The sequence below is a fragment of the Volvox carteri genome (assembly GCF_000143455.1).
Source record: "Volvox carteri f. nagariensis unplaced genomic scaffold VOLCAscaffold_37, whole genome shotgun sequence".
NCBI lineage: Eukaryota > Viridiplantae > Chlorophyta > Chlorophyceae > Chlamydomonadales > Volvocaceae > Volvox > Volvox carteri.
Window position 1 is genome coordinate 128,657 of NW_003307580.1, and position 20,743 is coordinate 149,399.

Consider the following 20,743-nt stretch of genomic DNA (forward strand, 5'->3'; position numbering starts at 1 on the left):
AGCAAGTGAAACCACAACGGATTCAACCTATCCCGGATTTGTAGGCTTTAGCACAATTGCAATTGTGAGAACGAGCCAACGTCATTGTCTGAGCGCATCAATCAGTGGGCCGTCAGCCTTTAATTGTGGTGGGCGTCGCGACATAGTTCGATGCTGGCCCCACTATTTATGTAGCAAACATCGTTTTTCCCTTCCTTGGAACTTTTACAAACTCTATGCTGAGGCGCGCTTTACGTCAAATAGACGAGTTACACTTATTGCCTTACACACACTTTTCAACGGGCAGCTGCTACTTCACCGACTGTACACGTGGCTATGTCGCTTGCAAGTGGACCCCGGACGACGTCCGGCATGAGCTTTCCGGCTCACCCCGTCGCTAGCCCCAGGCTTCATCCTCCCCTTCAACAAGTGCACAAACCTCACAGGGTCTCACACGCTGTCCTCCAAGTCCCTTGGGGACAGCATGGCGCTGCGCTGCTGCCCTTTACAAGGCCCACAACGACTGCAAACTCCTCAGCAAAAGGCTCAGTTTCCATTGCAGCCGCCGCCGCGGCCGCAGCCGCGGCAACGCCGGCGGCGACGGCTCCGGCGCTGGTGTGTGCCGTACAGCAGGCCGCCACCCCCGCGGAGCTCCGCGCCGCCGCCTTCCTCAGGGCCGTCAGCTTCTACACATACCCGCCCGGACGTAGCGAGTACGCAGCAAGGGTGCGTACGGCATCCCGCATCAGAGCATACGGCAATCACTCGGACGTGGCTGCATTGGTGGTTTTGCCATTGCGTCCGGGGACACGCTGAGCTCGGAGCTGGTTTTTTGGTTTTTTAGTCCGGTTGCACAAAATACGAAGTTGCACACGCGATGCCCCCACCGCGTCAGAGCGTCTGGACCTCTTTGCCTGCCGTACACCTCGCATCCGGAAGACCGCTCCCTCTCCCACCATCACCCCCTTTCCTAATGACCCCAAAATAACCGTTTCAAAGTAACCTTCCCTCACTCACCCTAAGTAACCTGAAGCAATCCTTATCCTGTGACTGCGGAAGCTGATGTGGCCATGTGGCTGGTCCCGGCGTCCCCAGCTGCCTCGCGGTCCAGGGAGGGGCCACCAAGAGTCTGGATTTTTATCAATCTCCACGTTGTTCCAGAGCGCTCTGCATTTCTGGGCGCTCCCAACGGCTGTTTCCCCCCTAGGTCCAATACATAGCCCCATTTCCCATATGCCTCGAAACACGCTGCTGTCCGGGGTTTCCTGAAAGCCCATAGTACGCGACTCCAGCTCCGTCCCTTATCCCTCGCCTCTCGGCCCCCCCTTGCCTGTATGGCAGTCGCACCGCCACATGAAGGCTAATGCGGAGTGGGAGTCGGTGACGGCCAAGGTGGAGGGTGGGTATGGCGGGTCCGTTAGCGGTTGGGAGCGTGATTGGTAGTGGTTTGCGGTTGCTGGTTACTGCGTTGCAGTGGCCGGCGGGGTGAACAGCGCGTCCACAGGTTCAGTACAATCTAAAGTTGCGGTGACTGCTAACTTGGGGAATATTACCGTGAGGGGAAAAAGGGATTTTGTAGCTCAAGAATGCAAGGCGGGGGACACACGCGCGCTGCTTGCGGAGGGGCACAGGCTAGCCACGAGCTTATTATCCAGACCACCATCGCGCACCAAGGAAACACCACCTCATACAAACCACCACCCCTAATCGGCCCAGGCCCTGCTACTGCTGCCGACGCTGCAATTGCTGACAGTTACTGTTGCTCTTACTGCTACTGCTCCTGATCCTGCTATGGCTACTGCGATTGCTACTGCTACTGCCGCCTCTCCCTCAACCGGTTAAAGGCCGCGATGAGGCCTTTCGGGACCTGGACGTGACCTGCTTCATCGCCACAGTGGACGATGTAGACCCAGGGTACGGACGCCAAGCGACGGCGCCAACCACCATAACAACCACCGTAACCGCTAGCGAAGGAGACGGCGCAGAGCTGCCTGCTGCCAGCCAGCACTGCGGCAGCAATGACCAGGAGAGTGGGGCGCTGCTGGCGGCGCTGCGGTCGTGTCTGGACGCGTGTGCCCAACTGCCCGCGGAGCCTGGCTCGAGTGCGAGTGCGAGCCCGCGGCCTCGCCGCCTGGTGGTGGGTTCCCTGGACCTCAATGTGGGGCACACACTGCCGTCTGAGGAGCTGATTGGCAGGCACCCGCAGGTGGGGGTTGCAGCGAGCAGGGGAAGGGATGGGGGGGGTCGGACGAATGTGTGGGCCCAGTGGGGCTTGTAAGGATGATGTTTGAGGGTGGCGGGAGTCACCTGCCGCTGTACGAGGCGGGTTGGCGCTAGGGCGGCAGCAGGGGGGAGGAGGTCAAGAGGGGTTCACAGTGCAGTGCTGCGTCGTCGTCGGAGCTCTTGCCTGCGCCGCACATGGAGCTTGGCGCCCTCCTGGTGCCCTCCTGGCGCCCGGGCCCCCCACCGGGCCCCCTCCCAGGTTGAATAAAGCCAGGCTGGGGCCAAGAGACGTGCGTGTTGTACTTGCAGCGTTTGTCGGCGCAGCTGACTCTGGAGACACAGGAAAAGGACCAGCTGCACAGCCGTGCCGGCCTGAGGAACCCGCACGGTCGCCTAACCGGTTCCGTCCCTCTCGACCTCTCTTGGCTCCTTTTTCCCCCCTCCCGCTGCCTCCATGTCCCGGCTGTCGGGACCATCGCCGGCTTTTCGCCGCCTCGGCACCTGAACGTTTTCATACATTGTTGTCATTACCCACCCACATATTTTATCGCCCTCGCTTCCCGACCACATGCATCCTTCATCCGCAATGCATCTTGTCATTTCCTTCCCTTCCCGTATCCGTTCCTCGTACATCTCCTGCTCGATTCCCGTCCCCAGTTCGATCCCCGGCACCGGCGGGCCTACCTCAGCAATGTCTGTGTGGCCCCAGCCGCCCGCAGACTTGGTGTGGCACGTAGCCTGTTAAGGCACGTGGAGGAGGTTGCCAGGGGGGCAGGTAAGTGTGTGTGAGTGGGTTCCGTCAACGGTGCATCCGGTTGCTTAGATACCCTCTTCTCTCCGTGTCAGGAATGCGCTAATGTCAGTACAAAACCGTACGGACTGCCTTTTACTCTGTACGGTCCTGTACGGTCCTTGCCACAGGGGTGCAGTGGCTGTACGTGCATGTGGTGGCCAACAACACCCCCGCAGTGGCGCTGTACTGCAATGCCCTGGGGTTCCAGGTGAGCGCGGGGGCGAGGAGGGGAGGAAGGAGGGGAGGAAGGAGGGGGAGGGGAGGAAGGAGGGGAGGAAGGAGGGGGAGGGGAGGAAGGAGGGGAGGAAGGAGGGGAGGGGGAACGGGTTGAGGGGACAGTTCCACGTCCGGCCGGCCGGAACTGGACTGGACTGGGGGTATGCGAGGGGTTGACACAAAACACGGCATGATACGGTCCATGAATCCGTTCAAGATGCCATGTCACGACCCGATACTGTACTGTGGCTCCCGCCCTTTCCGCGACTCTTTTATGGCCATGCTGGGCAGGGTGCCGATCCGGCATTCAGCTGCTACAGCGAGTTAGCAACCGCCACCCCGTCTAATCCCTGACTTCCTTCTACTCACTATCCCCCACTCGCTATCCCCACATTTCCCACCTCACCCCGCTACACACACACACACACACACACACACACACACACACACCGCAGGTGGAGCAGTCCGAGTCGGAGGGGTACGCCAGAGCGTTGCAGCGGCCCCCTAGGCTGCTGCTGGCCAAGTGCCTGACGGGGCCGGCGGTAGCTGGGCCGTGAGGGAGGAGTCCAGGGAAGGGGGAAGGGGGACCCGGCGGGAGGAGGGGCTCCCTAGAGTTTGGAGCTTTGTCGGGGGTGCTCTGGATGACCCCGTTGAAATTGAATATGTTAAAATGATGACAACATCTGTGATACAACTTTGGTGTGGTACTACGCACGAATTTGATCAGAAGCGGGAGACGTTTAGTGCGGGTGGTGTGTAACTCGTCTTTGACAGGGTCTGATTCAGCGGCTGGTGGTCACTGTTCAGCGGCTGCAGGATCCATAAGACGAGTCTCGGCTCGGGGTGGAGACGCACCGCGTTGGGGCGGGGTGGGCAGGGAGGAGGGAACGCTGCGGGAGAAGAACGAGGAGGGCGAGGAGGAGGGCGAGGAGGAGGGCGAGGAGGAGGGCGAGGAGGAGGGCGAGGAGGAGGGCGAGGAGGAGGGCGAGGAGGAGGGCGAGGAGGAGGACGAGGAGGAGGCGGAATGCTATTAGCTGATGTACGTCCTTGTTTGGAGGAAATATTTAAAGCGGATTGAAGAGACGAGCAACGAACTTCCTCGCATACATGAGTCTTACACGGGTTGTGGCGTTTGAACACGCGCCAATCCCATCTCCGCCATCCCCACCCCAGATGGATGGCAGGCCAGGATGGAGATGTGTCCGCCATTGCATCCCCCAGCAGCTGCACATGCCAGTCAGTTCGCAGTGGACGCAGACATCCGTAGTTCTGCACTCAGCATCTACTCGCACCGAGCCCAAACCAGCACACTCCGCTCTACAAGCGGGAGTATTACAAGCGGCAACATGCAATATGCACCCGCGGTCTCACCTAACTGAAATCCACACCTTTCCGATACTTACATACATACACACGGATTCGCATGCTCCTATGCCCATTCTTACACGTCGTGCGGAATATTAGGACTACATGGCCGTACGAATATCAACTGACAGTAGGTAAGCCCGCCTCAACCGTCTTGTCACCAAAACCATTCGGGCGGCCCGGTGGCCAACTCACAGCTTTGCAAAAGCCTGGTAGCCAGAAGTGGCCACGCACAACTACAGCCGCTACTGCACCTGTGGCCATCGTTGGTCCTTCGATCTACCAACATTTTCAACGGGAACATGTAACCTAAACTAACAACTAAAAACATTTGTTCGCAAGTTACTGAACTGCGCATGATGCAACAGCATGAACTACTCGACTGTTATTACGTTCACAGATCATCATGCTGCATGTCTGTTTACGTGAGCGCGGGTGTAGGATTCCAAGTCGCGAAACCAAAAGCCTCAACCATTGAGACATGCCCCTTGTGTCGTTCACAAAAATGGCGTCGTATGTCCGTATATTCTCATATGCATTTTGTCAAGCCTGACCTCTAACGTCATTCCTTATTCTCTTTATTGCCGAGGCACGCGATTGCGCATCGCGCCCGACACAGATAAAAAGGGCTGCGCAGTGGAGCTGCCATTATAGAGCAGTCCACTGCCATCAACCAGGTGCACAAGAAAAGAAAAGCCCTCTCCCCACCCGAAGATCACGGACAGCCCAACCCAACAACCGAAATGGAACACTCGCACAGGACCCCCAAGAACTCCAAAAAGAAGCCAGACTTGTCGACAGCTGCTTTCGACCCAGTCCGATGCCAACACCAACAGGTGGGAAACGCTCCCACTTTCCTACCTATCAACTATACTGTATCCGCACCGAACATCCGGGCCTAATATAGGCCGCCCACAGCCAACGAATCAACAAAACACCCTAACAACCCCTTTACGAGCTTTCAATTATCAAGCCCAGGGACATGGGATTGGAACAATCGTTGCAGGTATCCAACAAGGTCTCGGCAGTGTAAACAAAAAACAACGCGCCGTGCAAACCACAAGAAATATGAACACATCTGGAATTCATAAATTTGTCATACGCGCACAGTATAATTAGACAAGTCGGTGCATCATCATGTTATATAACATGATGATATATCTGTTGAAACGTAGGATGCGCAAATTGTCAAAAGCCGCTGCGCGCTTATTCATCAAGCAGTTGTTCTTGCGCGGCGCTGAGTAGCTGTGCTCCTACCCCAGCCCCAGGCCCCCATGCAAAACCGCGCTCTGTATCCCCTAACTCCCGTGATGGAATGAAGGATGCCAGACCTTCTCCCTCCCCATGGACTTCCTTTCCCGTTAACGATCCTCCGCCTCCTAACATCCCCCCTCCTGCCAATATCATCTACTCCTATTTCCGCGTCGGCGTCCCAGCCCCTTCTCCGCCTCCTCTCCTCCCCTTCACAGCTCGGGCGACTGGTCCTCTTGCCAAATGTCTCCCGCCCCCAGCCACTCCAGCTCATCCTTGTTCAGCTTCCAGTAGCCGCCACGCTCACGGTTGCGGTTGATGCATTCCATGTCGCCGCTGCGGCACGTCTCGCAGGTACGGCAGCTCTTACGGCACGTACCCAGGCTGTTGGGACCCCCCGCCATGTACATGGGGTTCTTCTCACACTCGCCGGCAGCGGCCCACTCGCCGCAACGCGGGTGACCGTCGACGCACAGGCCCGCCTCGGGGTCGCGGTCCATGATGAGCTGCTTGCCGCCCTGGACCTCCTCCGGGCGGAAGGGGATGTCGTGCATCTGTTGTGCGGTTTGTGGTGCACGAGCATAGCGCAGAAAGGCATGCGGGTGAGCAGTTATCAATGGAGCTTCGGAGCAGTCCGGTTGGGCGTTGTATGCCGTTGTATGCCATACGTGCATGGGGCCGAAGGCTTGAGTGTGCCTAGCGAGTAGCGAGTGGGAATGTAAGAGCGAGTGGGAATGCGATGACCGGTTACGGCGCCAGTGGTCATGTCGCCGCACTCACCCACACGGGAGCCGCCCACTTGATGCCCTTGATCACGGGGCAACCCGTGTGCATGGCGGCTGGGTCCATGGTGTTGTTGGGGAGGAAGGAGTAGAACAGTACGGCGTCCCCGGCCTTGGGTTTCGCGGCGACATGGCCCTTGGCACATTCCGAGACGGGGCCGATGCGCTCAGGGATGGTGGGGTCGTACCAGACGCTGTTCTGAGGGAAGGCCGTCTCACCGCCCTCCTCCACGTCGGACAGGTACATCAGGAAGGTGGCCAGGCGCCACTTGGGCCCGACATGGTCCGAGGACGCGCCTGAGTCGTAGTGGGCGCCATACGTCTGCCCGTGCGCGTAACGGAGCACCTGGGGTGCGGGAGCGTGGGAGGCGAAGAGCAACATAGAGTGATGTGTCGGGCAACTAGTGGATTATGCTAGTCGATGCAGCCTTTCGATTAAGGACATGTGTTGAAATTCCAGTCAGGTGCCATGTCACTTCGTGTTCATGTTTACGGGATGCACTTTATGTAAATCTATGTTGTGTGCCCTTGCTTTAGGTATTGTTGTATATTATCACAAGCAGCTTAATACTGGCAAGCGGCAATAGAAATCAACGGGACCAAAGCGACGTAGTGCGCCGGGATGGGAATAGGAGCGACCCCGTTAGCTTAAGGGCTTACCTGAATGTCCTCCTGGTGCTCAATAGGAAGGTGCGTCCAGAGGGAGATGCGCTTCTCAATTCGTGCGATGATGGGGTCTGACAGGCGGCGAATGAACATGCCGAAGCTAGTCCGGATGTTATCGACCACGCCCTCACCCTTGGAGCCAACAACCGTAGAGCGCTTCAGCTTTGGGGCTGCGAGTCGAACCATGTGCGCGCGCTCAGCCTTGGTGAGGAAGTTGTGGAAAAGGTAGGCGCGGGGGTGTAGCCCGACCTGCTCCACCCAAGGCGTCGCCTCCTCATCGAATTGCTTATCCGCCTCAGTATGCTGCAATAACCGATTAAGAGGGAGCATAGCTGAGAGTTCGTGGGGCCATTTGTAGGCCCTAATCAAGGCATCGCGTGACATGCCGGTGTCGTGGCATCTTGCAACTGCTCTCACCATTACAAGTGCACTCTCCAGGAGCCGCTCTGGAAGACCTCCCCAACTTGAGCCATCCTGGCTACCTGCGAAGTGAAAATTATGAGTGTGATAAGGACTTAACTGAACGTTAACTCCCCTTTCGGTCAATTCTTCGCTGGTTACTTACAACTCCCAAATGTTGCTCGTATAAGTAATAAAGAAGCAAATGTAAGTGCCCTATTCATCCTAATTGGGTAACACCTCTGCAAATTGGATGTCGGAAAGCAGATTTGGCAGTCAATTATGCGAACGTAATAAATTTGTAGAAGGTTTTGCCAGTGTGATAGCACTGCAATGTATAGGCATGAGGCTCTTTAAATGCACTTGCGAGAAGGCGACCGTAACTCGCTCTGAGGTACATGGGACTGAATCAGGTACACGATTTGCGCCCGCCGAAGGGTGACCATCAAAATTCAGGCTTCCAGATTTCATGATCATCTGGGAAACTTGCTTCATAGTGACTGCGAAGATCTGGTGAATGTTTTAGATTCCCCAGTTGTGTCGATGACCTAATAGGGCTTAATCTCCATCACTTCCTCACCGCCTCCTTCATGGACGGCTGAACTTCAAGATCTTGGTCAGCGTAACCCAGCTGTTATAGCACAGCAGGTTTTCAATCTGTCCATGACTCCATATGCAGCCGCTAACATGATGAGGGACACCCAATTCAAGGCCTCCACCGGTTTTTGAGAGACCTTGGATGGGAGTGTACACGGAATCTCGGTCCTCTTTCACGTCCTTCGGAAAGGGCACTGCGCAACTTTTGGGTCGCATTGGGAAAACCCCACGGCTCCACTTGTCCACTCTTGCTCCCTGATGGTATAGATGCTGCCTAATGCGGAGTCTCCCATTTGATACATCCCCGAAGTCACCCCCGTGGAAACCCACACGTTTCAATGCCATTGCAGTATTGGCGGCGGAGCCCGATTGCCTCGTATTTTAGCAGGCATACAGTGTTCATAGACCGTTACAATTTGTAAGGCAAGCATCAGCCACCTACAAGATGGGCAAACTCCAATGTGGAGCGAACGTGGACACCCACAGGGCCACAATGTTTACGATATGTCAATTACCTCCTTCCTGAGGTGCTAACGGTCTGCTCCAAACCTGCACTCGACCCGATAGGGGTCACTGTAACAATCGCAAGCTGGTCCAAACCGCAACAAAACAACCTGCGCCGCTACATTCATTGCCTGTGCATATCACATCGATTCACACATTTCCCAGGCAGTATAAGCGGCGAGCGTGGGCGTATGATCGCTAGTACGACCGAATGCAGCGGCACTGCGCACTGAGATACCGCAATCCTGTATGGTTGGTTGATCGCGAACGAAAAAATTTTAAGCCCGATGTTCGGAAAAGAATTTGTCATGCATCTGTACTTGCATCATGACATCCAAATGCACAAGAGCGTATGCTGCCTCATGGCTCCTCAACCTACCCCTGAACCCGCCCTGCACCCGCTCCAACCCAGTAAACCATATAGCTTCTTCCTGTCTCATAGGCCACAATAGGACCATTGCAGCGTCACGAAAAATAGCAACAGTGCGCAAAGCAAGCCAGTCTAGAGTACCCAACCGGCTTGAGAAAAAGACGCGGCAAATGCTGATTAAAGAGATGCCACTGGCATTGCTTATTCCCGGCAAAGCGCCACGCTGGCGCTGACAAGCCATGCATATAAATCTGTCACTGTTGACCTGACACTTACCCGGGTCCTCGAAGTCAATTGTACAGGCACAAAGTGTAACGAGGAGCACACGTGTATCCGTATCCCTCCTGCTCGCGTCTTTCCACCTCTTGTTGCGGCTGATGGGGTGGCATGCTGCCTTGTAAGCAGCAGTCCGAAAATCTTGCATTGCAGCACGCCACCCCACTCCTCGGTAATTTTCCCCGACCCAGATCGCAATCGGCACTTCTCTGCTGAAGCAATACTCACCACTACTGTCTAGCTGCCCACTGGTGTACATGACTAAGCACCTATCGCGCCATGTCGCACCTTTATGGGCCCTTTCCCCGGGGAATCCATCCCCTCCGCATTATTATGGGGCCCAACAAGCAATGCCATGCCGTCTCGAGTTGCGCCGCGTTGTGGCCACCATCATCAACACTTAACGTATCAACAGATCAAGAGAAATCCCTCAAGAGCTACACACGGCTTGTAAAGCTGCAGCTACAGTTAAAGCTCCGGCGACTGGTCCTCTTGCCAAATGTCTCCCGCCCCCAGCCACTCCAGCTCATTCTTGTTCAGCTTCCAGTAGCCGCCACGCTCACGGTTGCGGTTGATGCATTCCATGTCGCCGCTGCGGCACGTCTCGCAGGTACGGCAGCTCTTACGGCACGTACCCAGATTGTCCATGCCGCCGGACATGAAGCCGCGGTTCTTCTCACACTCGCCGGCAGCGGCCCACTCGCCGCAACGAGGATGCAGGTCTGTACAGGAGCTGGCGTCGGGCTCGTTGTCGGGTATCATCTGGACGCCATTGGCAATCTCCTCGGGACGGAAGGGGATATCGTGCATCTGGACAAGTATAGGAAACAGGGGTTGGTGGTGGAGGTCAATTGGTAAACAAGAACACGAATGAGGTTGAAACTATCTGTTCGTGAGACGTCGAAAGCCCCAGTGAAGCACAACCCAATAACCCATCCTGCCACCGCACTCACCCACACGGGGGCCGCCCACTTGATGCCCTTGATCACGGGGCAACCCGTGTGCATGGCGGCTGGGTCCATGGTAAGATTGGGGTAGAACGAGTAGAACAGTACGGCGTCCCCGGCCTTGGGTTTCGCGGCGACATGGCCCTTGGCACATTCCGAGACGGGGCCGATGCGCTCAGGGATGGTGGGGTCGTACCAGACGCTGTTCTGAGGGAAGGCCGTCTCACCGCCCTCCTCCACGTCGGACAGGTACATCAGGAAGGTGGCCAGGCGCCACTTGGGCCCGGGCTCATTGGATTTGTCCCCCGAGTCGTAGTGGGCGCCATACGTCTGCCCGTGCGCGTATCGGAGCACCTGAGGATGACCCATGACGTGGGGACGCGGGGCGTTTCAACGACACCGGCAAAGGAAAGCCTCTAGATAAAAGATCATGAAGCAGCCATGAAAACCACACAACCCATACCACAACCAGCGCATGTCATGCGGCGCCTAGCCCGCTGAGCTCGGAAGCGCAGGGACCTTCGTCCCGGCCAGTTTTCGGTAAGTGCGGAAGTCACGGCTCTCCTTCCCCGCCGATCTCCTGGAGTATGATTCGCTCTTTTTAAGTTTTGCTGTGTCCTTCATAATCATGCCCACTGTGCCGCAGGCTACTGTCGCCTTGCTGGCAAGGAAAGGTCTCCGCCCCGATACCCACAGCTCGGTTATGTACCTGAATGTCCTCCTGGTGCTCAATAGGAAGGTGCGTCCAGAGGGAGATGCGCTTCTCAATTCGTGTGATGACGGGATCTGCCAGCCGACGAATAAACATGCCATAGCTGGTCCGGATTTCGTCGACCACGCCCTCGCCGTCGTTGCCGACGACTGTGGAGCGCTTCAGCTTTGGAGCTGCGAGCCGAACCATGTGTGCGCGCTCAGCCTTGGTGAGGAAGTTGTGGAAGAGGTAGGCGCGGGGATGGAGCCCGACCTGCTCCACCCAAGGCGTCGCCTCCTCATCGAATTGCTTGTCTGCTTCATGATGCTGATCAGGATTAGAGGGGAAGAGAAAGAGAGACGTGCAAGGTAGTGGGACAGGGTTTACCGAGTCTGGCTTCTGCGTGACTAGGGTAACCGGCTCGTTTATCCTTTCGGGGGAACTCAGCATTAGCAAACCCACGCGACCAAACCATTAGGAATTCAGGGCCTATGGTTGGCACAGGGACACGTATCTTAAGGATAAAAATGGCCGAGTTTAGCCCTATCGCTTTGCGGACATAGTGCATCAACGATGACGAGTGCGGATGCCTTGAACATAAACGACCTACCATGACAAGAGCACTTGGAAGCAGGCGTTCAGGAAGTCCGCCCCACGTGTTTTCGCCTGCACGTTTAAGTTCTGCGTTAAGTACCCGTCGGCGACATGCGGGACAACTACAGGTGCCCTGAAAACAGCAGGCTAGTTACAAGGTTATCGCTTCAATTTTGAACTCACTTAAGGCTAGCACCGCTCGCAGGAAAAGCAGCACTGTGAACGCTAGAAGGGAGCCCATTTCAATTTGTCAACGGTACAAATCTGTTCTGCAAGACAATTAAGCACGTAGTATCTTTGAAAGGAAAGTACCTCGTAAAACTTACAAACCATTCGGTTGTAATTAATTGGATGTGCACACCTTTTTGTAGGCACCGGCCGAAGGTACGCTAGGACAGCAGAATGTACATATGGGACACTGCCTTGCGCTCCGCCCACCATCAGACCGACCGAGCAGCTGCGTCCGTAAACTACGCTCGCAATTGAGTTATCATAATGTGATAACAAGCGTGCCATATATACGATGTGCGCTGATGACATGCCAGTTGCCACAACTGCAAGTCTGTGACCAACGGTCTTCTCCGAAAGGCCGATGAAATTTGCGCATGTGAACCCGGCACTCTTCAACCTCAAGGGAAAGATACCATACATTCGCATTCAAAGCAATATTTGGGTCCTGGAAATCTCATGCAGTTCCGCTCAGTTTGGCTACACGCCAACTTTTCGTGAAGACGGTGTGTTTTACGCGCCGTGCATTATTGTCCGAAAACTGTGGACTGACGAAGTTATGATGCTTCACAAGTTAAGCCGGACAGGGCCCTAGGTATGCGCTTAGCCTAGGGTAATGATCACGACCCAACTCTGGACCTCGGGCTCGTAAAACATGTATGTAGCGGCTGTGTGACTGCGCTTAGCAAGAAAGAATTAGCCCCTTTTCCGCTGCATGTCCCGTCCCCGGCCGTTCAATTATAAGAATCCCCTCCGTTACATACATCAACCGCTATGAGGGCAATGGTCGTATGATTCCTTGTTCTAGAACATCAGAATATAGTCCATAAGGCTGGAGGACGTCGAAAAGCAGTCTATCGGTGTTTCATAGACGCCTAGGCAAAATTTGCCTCATTCCCAGTTACTCATAGAGCACATTGATTCACTTGCTGATTTCCTTATGGGAACCACGGGATGAAATCAAGGATATTTACTCTTGATGAAATATATCAATGCAAGCATAATGTCAGGAACGCTGTTGGCTTGACACGATGACAGAAATGCTGTTAGATTTTAGAACTACATAACTGTGCTGGTAAATGCTCGCTAGCTACTGCACAATCTCGCGCATTTGGGGAAATGTACGACAGGTCTTGCTTGTTTTTTCCGAAAGGGAGCGATTTGCTTGAGAAGACTTCTCGGTAGGAATATTTGCAGTTTTAGCGGTACTGATCTCGATTTGTTTGTGCGGTGGTTGCCTGCGGGTTAGACCTCTACAACACAGGGGTGCGAATCACCACAAAGCCTCCCCTGGAACCTTGCCCACATCCATTGTAGCCAACAATTGCAATAATGAGCTCAACAAACTTTCATACCAAACCTTCCATTCGGCCTTTCGGGCGACTTAGGCCCCCTCTGGTTTACTTGCGGCGGAACAATGTTTATCGCGGACAGCTCCAGCACGGGTCACACGTCCCAGCCGCCTTAATTTCTGAAGGATCACAGCATAAGGTCGACGGATCTCACCTTCTTGACTTTCGGAGCCGCGCCTATGCCCAACCAACAAGTCTCGTACAGAAGGTGTAGGACTGTCGCACACGCACCTGCACCGTACCACCACCACCTCACACCTCACCCAGCCTCGACTTCCGTTCAGCCACCGTACCTCACCTCTCAACAATGCCCCCTGCAGCTGCCGCAGCTGGACAACCTGCTGCGGGGAGGTTCTCTTGCCGCGGCCGCCGCACTCTCCCTGGCAGCCTCCTTCGCCCTGGGCTTGCCTGCGGAGGCCGCCGCGCCAGCCGCCGACACCGCTGCTCTATCCATCCCGGGTGGGTCCTCCCGCTTATCTGCAGCGATTTTTTTATTTTGTGATGCATCACCCCCCCCCAAAGGTTGTCATTCCCTCCTTTAGTTCATCCCCTTTAGGGGAACCTCCCTTGCCGCCCCATGCCTTACCGCCTGCGACCCGAAGGATGATGAGGATCGTAGCCTCACACTACTGCAGCAAGCTCATATACCAATACTGGATTCTCTCTGTCCCCTGCCGCCCCACTTCTCCCTCATCCTCCTATTTACCATCACCCATCTCCCTGTAGGATGTACGACCAGGCGCTCAACAAACATGAATGCATGCGTGTGGGTGCACACCGTCCATGCCTTGCGTTGAGACGCTGTATCTGCTCATCTGCATGCCACCCTGGGTGGCTGGGGTGAATTGCAGCTGCTGAACCCCCCCATCCACTCAAAGCACTCCGGTAACCCCTTCCTCCTCCTCCTCCTCCTCCTCCTCCTCATCATCATCATCCACCTCATCGTAGGCATTGTGGGCGACTCGCCACTGCGCGAGGGCTTCGTATCTGGCTTCCTGCTCATCTTCTTCTCGGAGATTGGCGACAAGACATTCTTCCTCGCGCTGCTCTTAGCGCTCAAGCAGCCCAAGAGCCTGGTGTTCACGGGCACCTTTGGCGCATTGGCGATCATGACAGTAATCTCGGTGCTGCTGGGCCAGGTGTGCAGAGCGCGGCGCGCAAAGCGTGCTTGCTGGAAAATGGCGTGAAGAGAGGGATGCATCGAGGGAAGGACGGGTGTTGAGGATTACTGAAACGCTGGAATAAGGGACCGGGGTCGTGGGGCCAGCCAGCTTTGGCCACTGTTGAGCGGTCACCCTGCGACAGGTGCGGGCACTTGTTCTCGTTCTTGCCCTAAGACCCGACCGTGATGCTTGGGCTTGGGCGAACCCGAAGTGGTGGGGGAAGCGAGAGACGCCGGACGCGATCAGGAGGGAATAAAGGACACCCAGGGGGTTTTCATTCACCACTGGCAATAGGTGCCGGGCTGTTGCGTCTCTTTTGTACGAGCTGGGGTGTTTAGGCCGGATGTTATTAGAGGTTGACAGTCCCCGATCTCCCCAAAAAGGGGAGGCTGGAAACTTGAGGCCGTGTATGGCATTAGGAACCATGGATTAACCGAATCCGCTGCCGGGCCGGGGCCCACGACCGGAACGAGGCCCGCAGTTTGGAGATTCTCAATTCACAGGACGTGACCTGTTTAAAGGCTGCTGTGAAAGGCTGGCTCCTATCGTTCAGGGCTCGGTCTTTCCCTCGCGTCCCTTGGCCGCCGCTGCCACGCCCTTACAGGTACTGCATCAGGTTGACGAGCTGGTTCCGGGGGACGCCAACATTCCGTACGATGACCTGCTGGCGGTGGCGCTTCTCGTATACTTCGGAGTTAAGACGCTGCAGGTGCGTGCCTTGTGTGACGCGGCATGAGGTATAGATTGGGGGCAAACATATGTTTTGAGGGTTTGCGGAAACGTTTGTAGTGTGAGCACAAGAAGCCAATCATTCCGTGATAGTGCAGCTCCCAAATGCTGTCGACGCCTCACGGGCCAGGGCCTTCATGTGGCGGATCGAGTGGCGGAGTGGTGGCCGGTAAACCACGTGTGCTTCCCCAGACATGCATTTCGCAGGTGCATATATCGCACACCCAATCCGCGTAATGTCTCCTGAGTTGTTGCTGATAGCATGCCAGCGGACCGGATAAATAGCAGAATACCCCACGCTTTATGTATAACTGTTCTCTACATCCTGCAGGACGCCAAGGATGCTGACGAAAGCGCTGCTGAGGAGAAGGAGGAGGCCAAGGAGGTAGTGGATGGGCTGAAGGCTGGTGGGGAGGATGCGCTGCGGCTGGTGCTAACCACCTTTGCGCTCGTGTTCGCGGCGGAGTGGGGCGACAAGTCCTTCCTGGCCACTATTGCGCTGGCGGCGGCATCTTCACCGCTAGGCGTCACCGCCGGCGCCGTCGCGGGGCACGGGGTCGCGACGGGCCTTGCGGTGGCGGGCGGCGGCTTCCTATCGCAGTATTTTAGCGAGCGGGTGCTGCAATACGTGGGCGGATCTCTGTTCCTGGTTTTCGCTGCAGCAACCGTTGTGGATCTGTTTGTGTAAAGGAAAAGGGAGTTCAGAGTACTAGTGAGGTAGGGTAGCTTTGTAATATGGATGGAAAGGGGGTTGCTGAATGACTGTGGGAGGTGATCGGGATGTTTGCTTAGGTTAGGAAGCTCGTTGTTGGAGGTCTGGCCACAGAGGGGAGTTCATAGGGACAGTATTACACCGTTACGGGAGATGAAACCACGTGGAGACGTTAAGACGCATCAATCTGGAGGCTTCGGCCAGCAGGCCCGGGGACAATGGCCCTCTGCGTGACTTTCCTTTGCGTGCAATGTTGCTGCTGCCCATGCGCTAACTTAACCGTGAGGCCTAGAAGCTCTGTGTGCAGGTTCTTTGGGCTTATGGGAGGGTTGGCGCCGCGCTGCTGGTCTATTGTTGTGACAGGGTGTGGTGGGGATATGACCAGGAGCAGTTCTCACGTGAGTCAATTATCCGCATGTGTAGTGGCCTGGGACTAGACTAGATGTAGTCGTAATTACGTGCGAAGGTACACAAACTTGTTATTGCACTCTGGCACAGATTTCAGCCTGCCGCGGCTTCTCGGGACAAACTCGTCCGAAGTGTCGCAGTGAACGCTTATGGTCGGGAAAATACACGCGCTATAGCGACGACTTTTGATGCCGTTCAGTACTGTCGCGAGTCTGGTTGCGTAGCAATTAGAAATGCAACCCTTGAAAATAATGTCAAGAGAGCGTGAAGTACACCTTTTCGGCAAGTACATAAGGCCAAGCAAACCTCGCCTGGCACCATCGGGCATTGAACGTACATTTCCTCTCCTCACGAACTATCCCGATATTCCTCGCGTCTCACTCTCATAGGCAAGAAGCGCTGCCGCGGGTGTAATGCCACTCGGGTGTGCGCGGTGAATAATTTGCAAAGAGCATGGCGCTGCGACTGCATCCCAGACGCTTCCTAAATGGGAGAAGGGCCTTTGCCGTATCTAGGCAAGAGTACTATATTCCAGTGGCGGATGACACCATGGCAGGTACGCCAAGGCCATTCACGCTCTGGATTTTCTAGGGCACGTGTAAGGAAGTAGGAATTCCCCAGAAAAACACCCATCGATCACACGCACACAACCTTGCATATAGACTGGCTGCCGCGGTGTTGCCAGCTATAAACTATGCGCAGGTCAATGCTATGCAACATTTTCAAAGAGACGGCCAAGGTGCGTGCAGAGTACTCGTTTGTATGAACCTGTCATCGCGCAGGATTGCTCAGCCGTACCAACCATATACACATGAACGAATTGACGCGTTTCAGTCGCATGTCCCGCCATACCAGCTCTGTTCACAAACTTGCCCTAGTCATCTTGTCTAGAAAAATAATCCGGGCGTCAGAAGTGAAAGAGAAGCGTCAAGGTTGAGAAGCAAAAGCCGGGGCAAAAGTGGGATCCACCCACATTAGCCAAACGCTTTTCCAACAGGTCTAATTTTTGTAGCTAAGCTCCAATCTGTACGTTGATTACGTGCGCACAACGGGCAGGAAATGACTAGGCGGTGCGCACATACGCGTTCGCATGAGTCAAATGCCAGCCTGCGGTTGGAAGCGCCCATGCCTCGCAGCGAAAGGCGCACAGACTTTTAGGCATCCTTTTGCCCGATATCAATGGTCCAGAGTCGCGGGCACGTTACGACCAAAAAACTACGCTCCAAATAGAAACATGCGGCACTCCTGCGGACTGATTTCACGTTTTGCTCAACGACAGGCATAGGAATTGAGTTCCTTAACCCCACGCCGTCCACCCCTTAAAGTTCACATTATCCACAAACTCATCCTTCCCGCTTGCAATTCTCAAAAGCCTCCTAAAGCACTCCGAAAGCACAATGTGTCTCGCCACTATGCCCTTCGATACGTCGCAGCAAATCCCCGCATACTTAGAAACAGAGGATGTCGTACCTAAGTCATAGCAAGAGAATCGTACGAATGGGATAGCTGCATAGCCAGCAGCCGAACCACGAATCATAAGAACCATCTCCTCTGCAGCGACGCACTCTCTGAATGATTCCTATCGCGGTCCAACATACACGCCGGTGCTCATGGTCACAGAACAATACCACCTAACACGCGAAGGCTACCACTATAATCCCACCGTACAGCGATGAGCAAGCCCGCGACTCTGTCCGCAAGGCACACGGCAGCACGGTATCGACCGCAGCCAGCTTATTCCATCGCCACACTTGGCCGGATACGCGATAGGCTAACAGCTTCCACATGCAGGAATACGTCAGCCCCGTACATGGTGTATGCGTGCTACACGGCAATCACATACCCTCGCTTCGGGCAATGCTACACGCTCGTCGCGCTTCACGGTAAGGAACAGCGTAACGACAGAGAAGACACCGCAGCACACTGCACGGCACAGTGAAACGTCACATAGGATTATGCTGCTTTACTTTATCGTTCAATCAGCAGCATCCCACCCCCACTCATGGACTACCCTTATAGATCATTCCGCTCCCTCTCCAGCACCAACATAACCATCATTAGCTCCTTTGCTCCACGTTTGCGTCGCCTCATCGCGCACGGGCGTCGGCAGTCGACATGCCGTCTGCGCGGGCTGCGGTGTTGCCTGCCGTCCACCCTCTGGAGCATCTACGTCGTCCGTCACTTCACCATGTTTTTCACGGACTTCCGGACTGCTGCAAGCTGGGGACGTCGCACCGCCGCCGTCTGCCACAGTGCAGCACGCTAGCAGCCGCAGCGGGCCCCCGGACTGCCCTGGATTGGCCCCCTCTGCCGCTGCTTCGCTTGCGCCTGCATGCTCTTCTTGTACCTCTGCTTGTCGCCGTGGGCATTGCCCATCTAGATCGGCCCCGACCCCGATACCCAAAGCGTTTGCTGCACAGTTCGCAAGGGCAGCTCCTGATACGGGCACTCTGGTACCGCGGGGAGATCCGCGGCGCAAGACAATAGGCGGGGCCTCGCAGCCCAGAGATTCTTCATTACACAGAAGCAGCTGCAGGCTACTGCCTTGCTCGGAGGTATAACCTTCCTCCCCATTGCGACCACGTTGCGCCGCTCCGGTCAGGCCCGCATTCACCTCGCGTTTGACGCACACTGTGCAGACAGCTAATAACCCAGGCGAAGCGTCGCCGCCCGATAACTGCTGCGTTGCCGCCACCGCCGTCGCTTGCACCGTCTCCACATTTGCTGTATCCGCCGGTGCATCACACACCGCTGGTGCCGCTGCCTCAGCGTGAAGTATATAAGCCTCCAAGTCCACAACCATACAGCTAATGTTGTCAGTGCTGCCGCGCGCCAGGGAGTGTTCCACCAATCTGCGGCAAATTGCCGGCAAGCTCCAACCAGCGCTGGCCAACTGGGTTAGGTATTGCGCGGCCTCAGCCACTGGCCACTTCTCTGTGAGCCCATCGGAGCCCATCACCAAGAACTTGCCGTCAGAGACGTCCAGGGAGCAGACGTATGGCTCGCAGGAAATAGCGGGGTAGACAAAATCACCGAAGGCCCTCGACATGTTGAGCCAGCGCGTCCCGTCTGGCGTGCCCATGTACGCTGGCCCGGTGGGCGAGCGATAGATAGGCACGCCCTGAGCGGCTATCCTCGCCGCCTCATCGCCCTCAATCTTATGCTCTTTGATAACCGAGCAAACCTCCCCGGACTTCTTCACCACAAACGCTGGTGAGTCGCCTACATTAGCTGCGATGAGGTGCTTATTGTTGAGGATAACCGTTGTGGCAGTGGAGCCCTGAATGGAGCCAGTCGCTCGAAAAGCGGCGTTAGTGGCCATGTAGGCCGCGGTCAGCGCGTCATGCACGTCGCAGCCAGGTTGCAGGTGCGCCTTAATGTTCGGGAGCAGATGCTGCTGTAAAAAGGTTGAGGCGTCTATGCCGCCGTGCCCATCGTAGATACCCAAGTATGCAACACCGCCTGCTGTCATGGCGGCCGATCTGCGCATTAAAGTGTCAGGTGTGGAGGACGCAGGTTTATTGCCATAGAAGTCAAGGATGGCGCTGTAAAGGGAATTATTGAGGCAACTGTGAAAAGATGGGGTTACTGCCGTAGCAGCCAAACCTTAAGCGGCCAAGACCAACCAGCATCAACTGGTTAGCGCCCGAACCGTGAGTGCCTTGTGCATTCGATTGTAACAATACGACGTATACACCACCCCCTTGCTGCAGCCCGTCGACAATACACGCCTAAGTTCCAGTCGGTTATCATACGCCTTATCAAGTCAACTTCCCATGTGCTTCACATGCAAGATAAACGACTGCACCGCCGTGTGCGACCCAAATGCGTACCGTGCGGACAACAAGGCAAGTAGTTGGGACCGGCCAGTGTCCCAGGCAGAAGGTAGCGATAGCTAGCATGTGGTCGGCCCTTCACAGTTTAACCCAAAACTTCCCGATTGCGGCTTCGTTTACCGTTAGCCTTTCCTACTGCAAGCTTCAACATTTTTCGCTCTCTTTGCAGAAAACCCGTGACATCGCGCACCTGTCCTCCATGTAGTGCCGAAAACCAGAGTTTGGTTCCTCGTGCACAGCTACAAAAGTGCTCGTGCTTTCCAAGCAGGGCGATGACGAACGACGAGGAAAGCTGGGCGTCAGAAGACATGCCCCCTTCCTGAGCGGGTCAGCTGTACAGGGTGTGCTAGGGATGCCCGTGGACACATTCTGCGCTTTATCTAATGTCCCTCTGAAAACGTTCAGGGAACGGTGATGACCTACGTCATCATATTCTGCCCCGTCATCAGAGTCGCTGTCAGGCTGTGCGAAGAAAATGCTCCTACGCTGCCGCTTACGGTCCCGATCAGGTTCCTGTATGCAACATGCAAGGGTCGTGTCTGATGCGGCGTTCATGTTCAAAGCAGCTCCTAGAAACGACTTAGGTCCACGCTACAACTGCAGAGGGGCATAGCCACACAATAGCTCACCTCCAACTTATGGACGGGATTCAGGTCATAACC

At 55.6% G+C, this 20,743-nt stretch overlaps 5 protein-coding genes across 5 annotated transcripts; 2 read left to right on the forward strand and 3 right to left on the reverse strand.

Annotated features, from left to right (window-relative positions):
* Window positions 1-315: 315 nt before the first annotated feature.
* Window positions 316-6,060, forward strand: VOLCADRAFT_106017 (uncharacterized protein; the record flags this gene model as incomplete). The annotated part of the gene is made up of 7 exons (XM_002953536.1): window positions 316-705; window positions 1,321-1,378; window positions 1,875-2,185; window positions 2,860-2,977; window positions 3,124-3,203; window positions 3,667-3,764; window positions 4,385-6,060. The coding sequence occupies 7 exons, from the start codon at window positions 316-318 to the stop codon at window positions 4,476-4,478; spliced, it is 1,149 nt and encodes a 382-aa protein (XP_002953582.1). The 3' UTR covers window positions 4,479-6,060.
* VOLCADRAFT_106018 (prolyl 4-hydroxylase alpha subunit-like protein) lies at window positions 6,040-9,965 on the reverse strand (the record flags this gene model as incomplete). Its single annotated transcript, XM_002953618.1, has 5 exons — window positions 9,650-9,965; window positions 7,693-7,757; window positions 7,270-7,578; window positions 6,608-6,955; window positions 6,040-6,381 (listed from the first exon to the last, which is right to left on the reverse strand). The coding sequence occupies exons 1-5, from the start codon at window positions 9,678-9,680 to the stop codon at window positions 6,040-6,042; spliced, it is 1,095 nt and encodes a 364-aa protein (XP_002953664.1). The 5' UTR covers window positions 9,681-9,965.
* A 445-nt stretch (window positions 9,966-10,410) lies between these two features.
* VOLCADRAFT_121183 (prolyl 4-hydroxylase) lies at window positions 10,411-11,976 on the reverse strand (the record flags this gene model as incomplete). Its single annotated transcript, XM_002953619.1, has 4 exons — window positions 11,837-11,976; window positions 11,670-11,725; window positions 11,078-11,386; window positions 10,411-10,722 (listed from the first exon to the last, which is right to left on the reverse strand). Coding segments are annotated over exons 1-4 (735 nt in total), but the record flags the coding sequence as incomplete, so codon positions are not given.
* A 1,237-nt stretch (window positions 11,977-13,213) lies between these two features.
* Window positions 13,214-15,813, forward strand: VOLCADRAFT_118396 (uncharacterized protein; the record flags this gene model as incomplete). Its single annotated transcript, XM_002953537.1, has 5 exons — window positions 13,214-13,372; window positions 13,554-13,692; window positions 14,182-14,372; window positions 15,001-15,105; window positions 15,457-15,813. The coding sequence occupies 5 exons, from the start codon at window positions 13,214-13,216 to the stop codon at window positions 15,811-15,813; spliced, it is 951 nt and encodes a 316-aa protein (XP_002953583.1).
* A 3,226-nt stretch (window positions 15,814-19,039) lies between these two features.
* On the reverse strand, window positions 19,040-19,717 carry VOLCADRAFT_63954 (uncharacterized protein; the record flags this gene model as incomplete). Its single annotated transcript, XM_002953620.1, has 1 exon — window positions 19,040-19,717. A coding segment is annotated over one exon (678 nt), but the record flags the coding sequence as incomplete, so codon positions are not given.
* Between the last annotated feature and the right edge of the window lie 1,026 nt (window positions 19,718-20,743).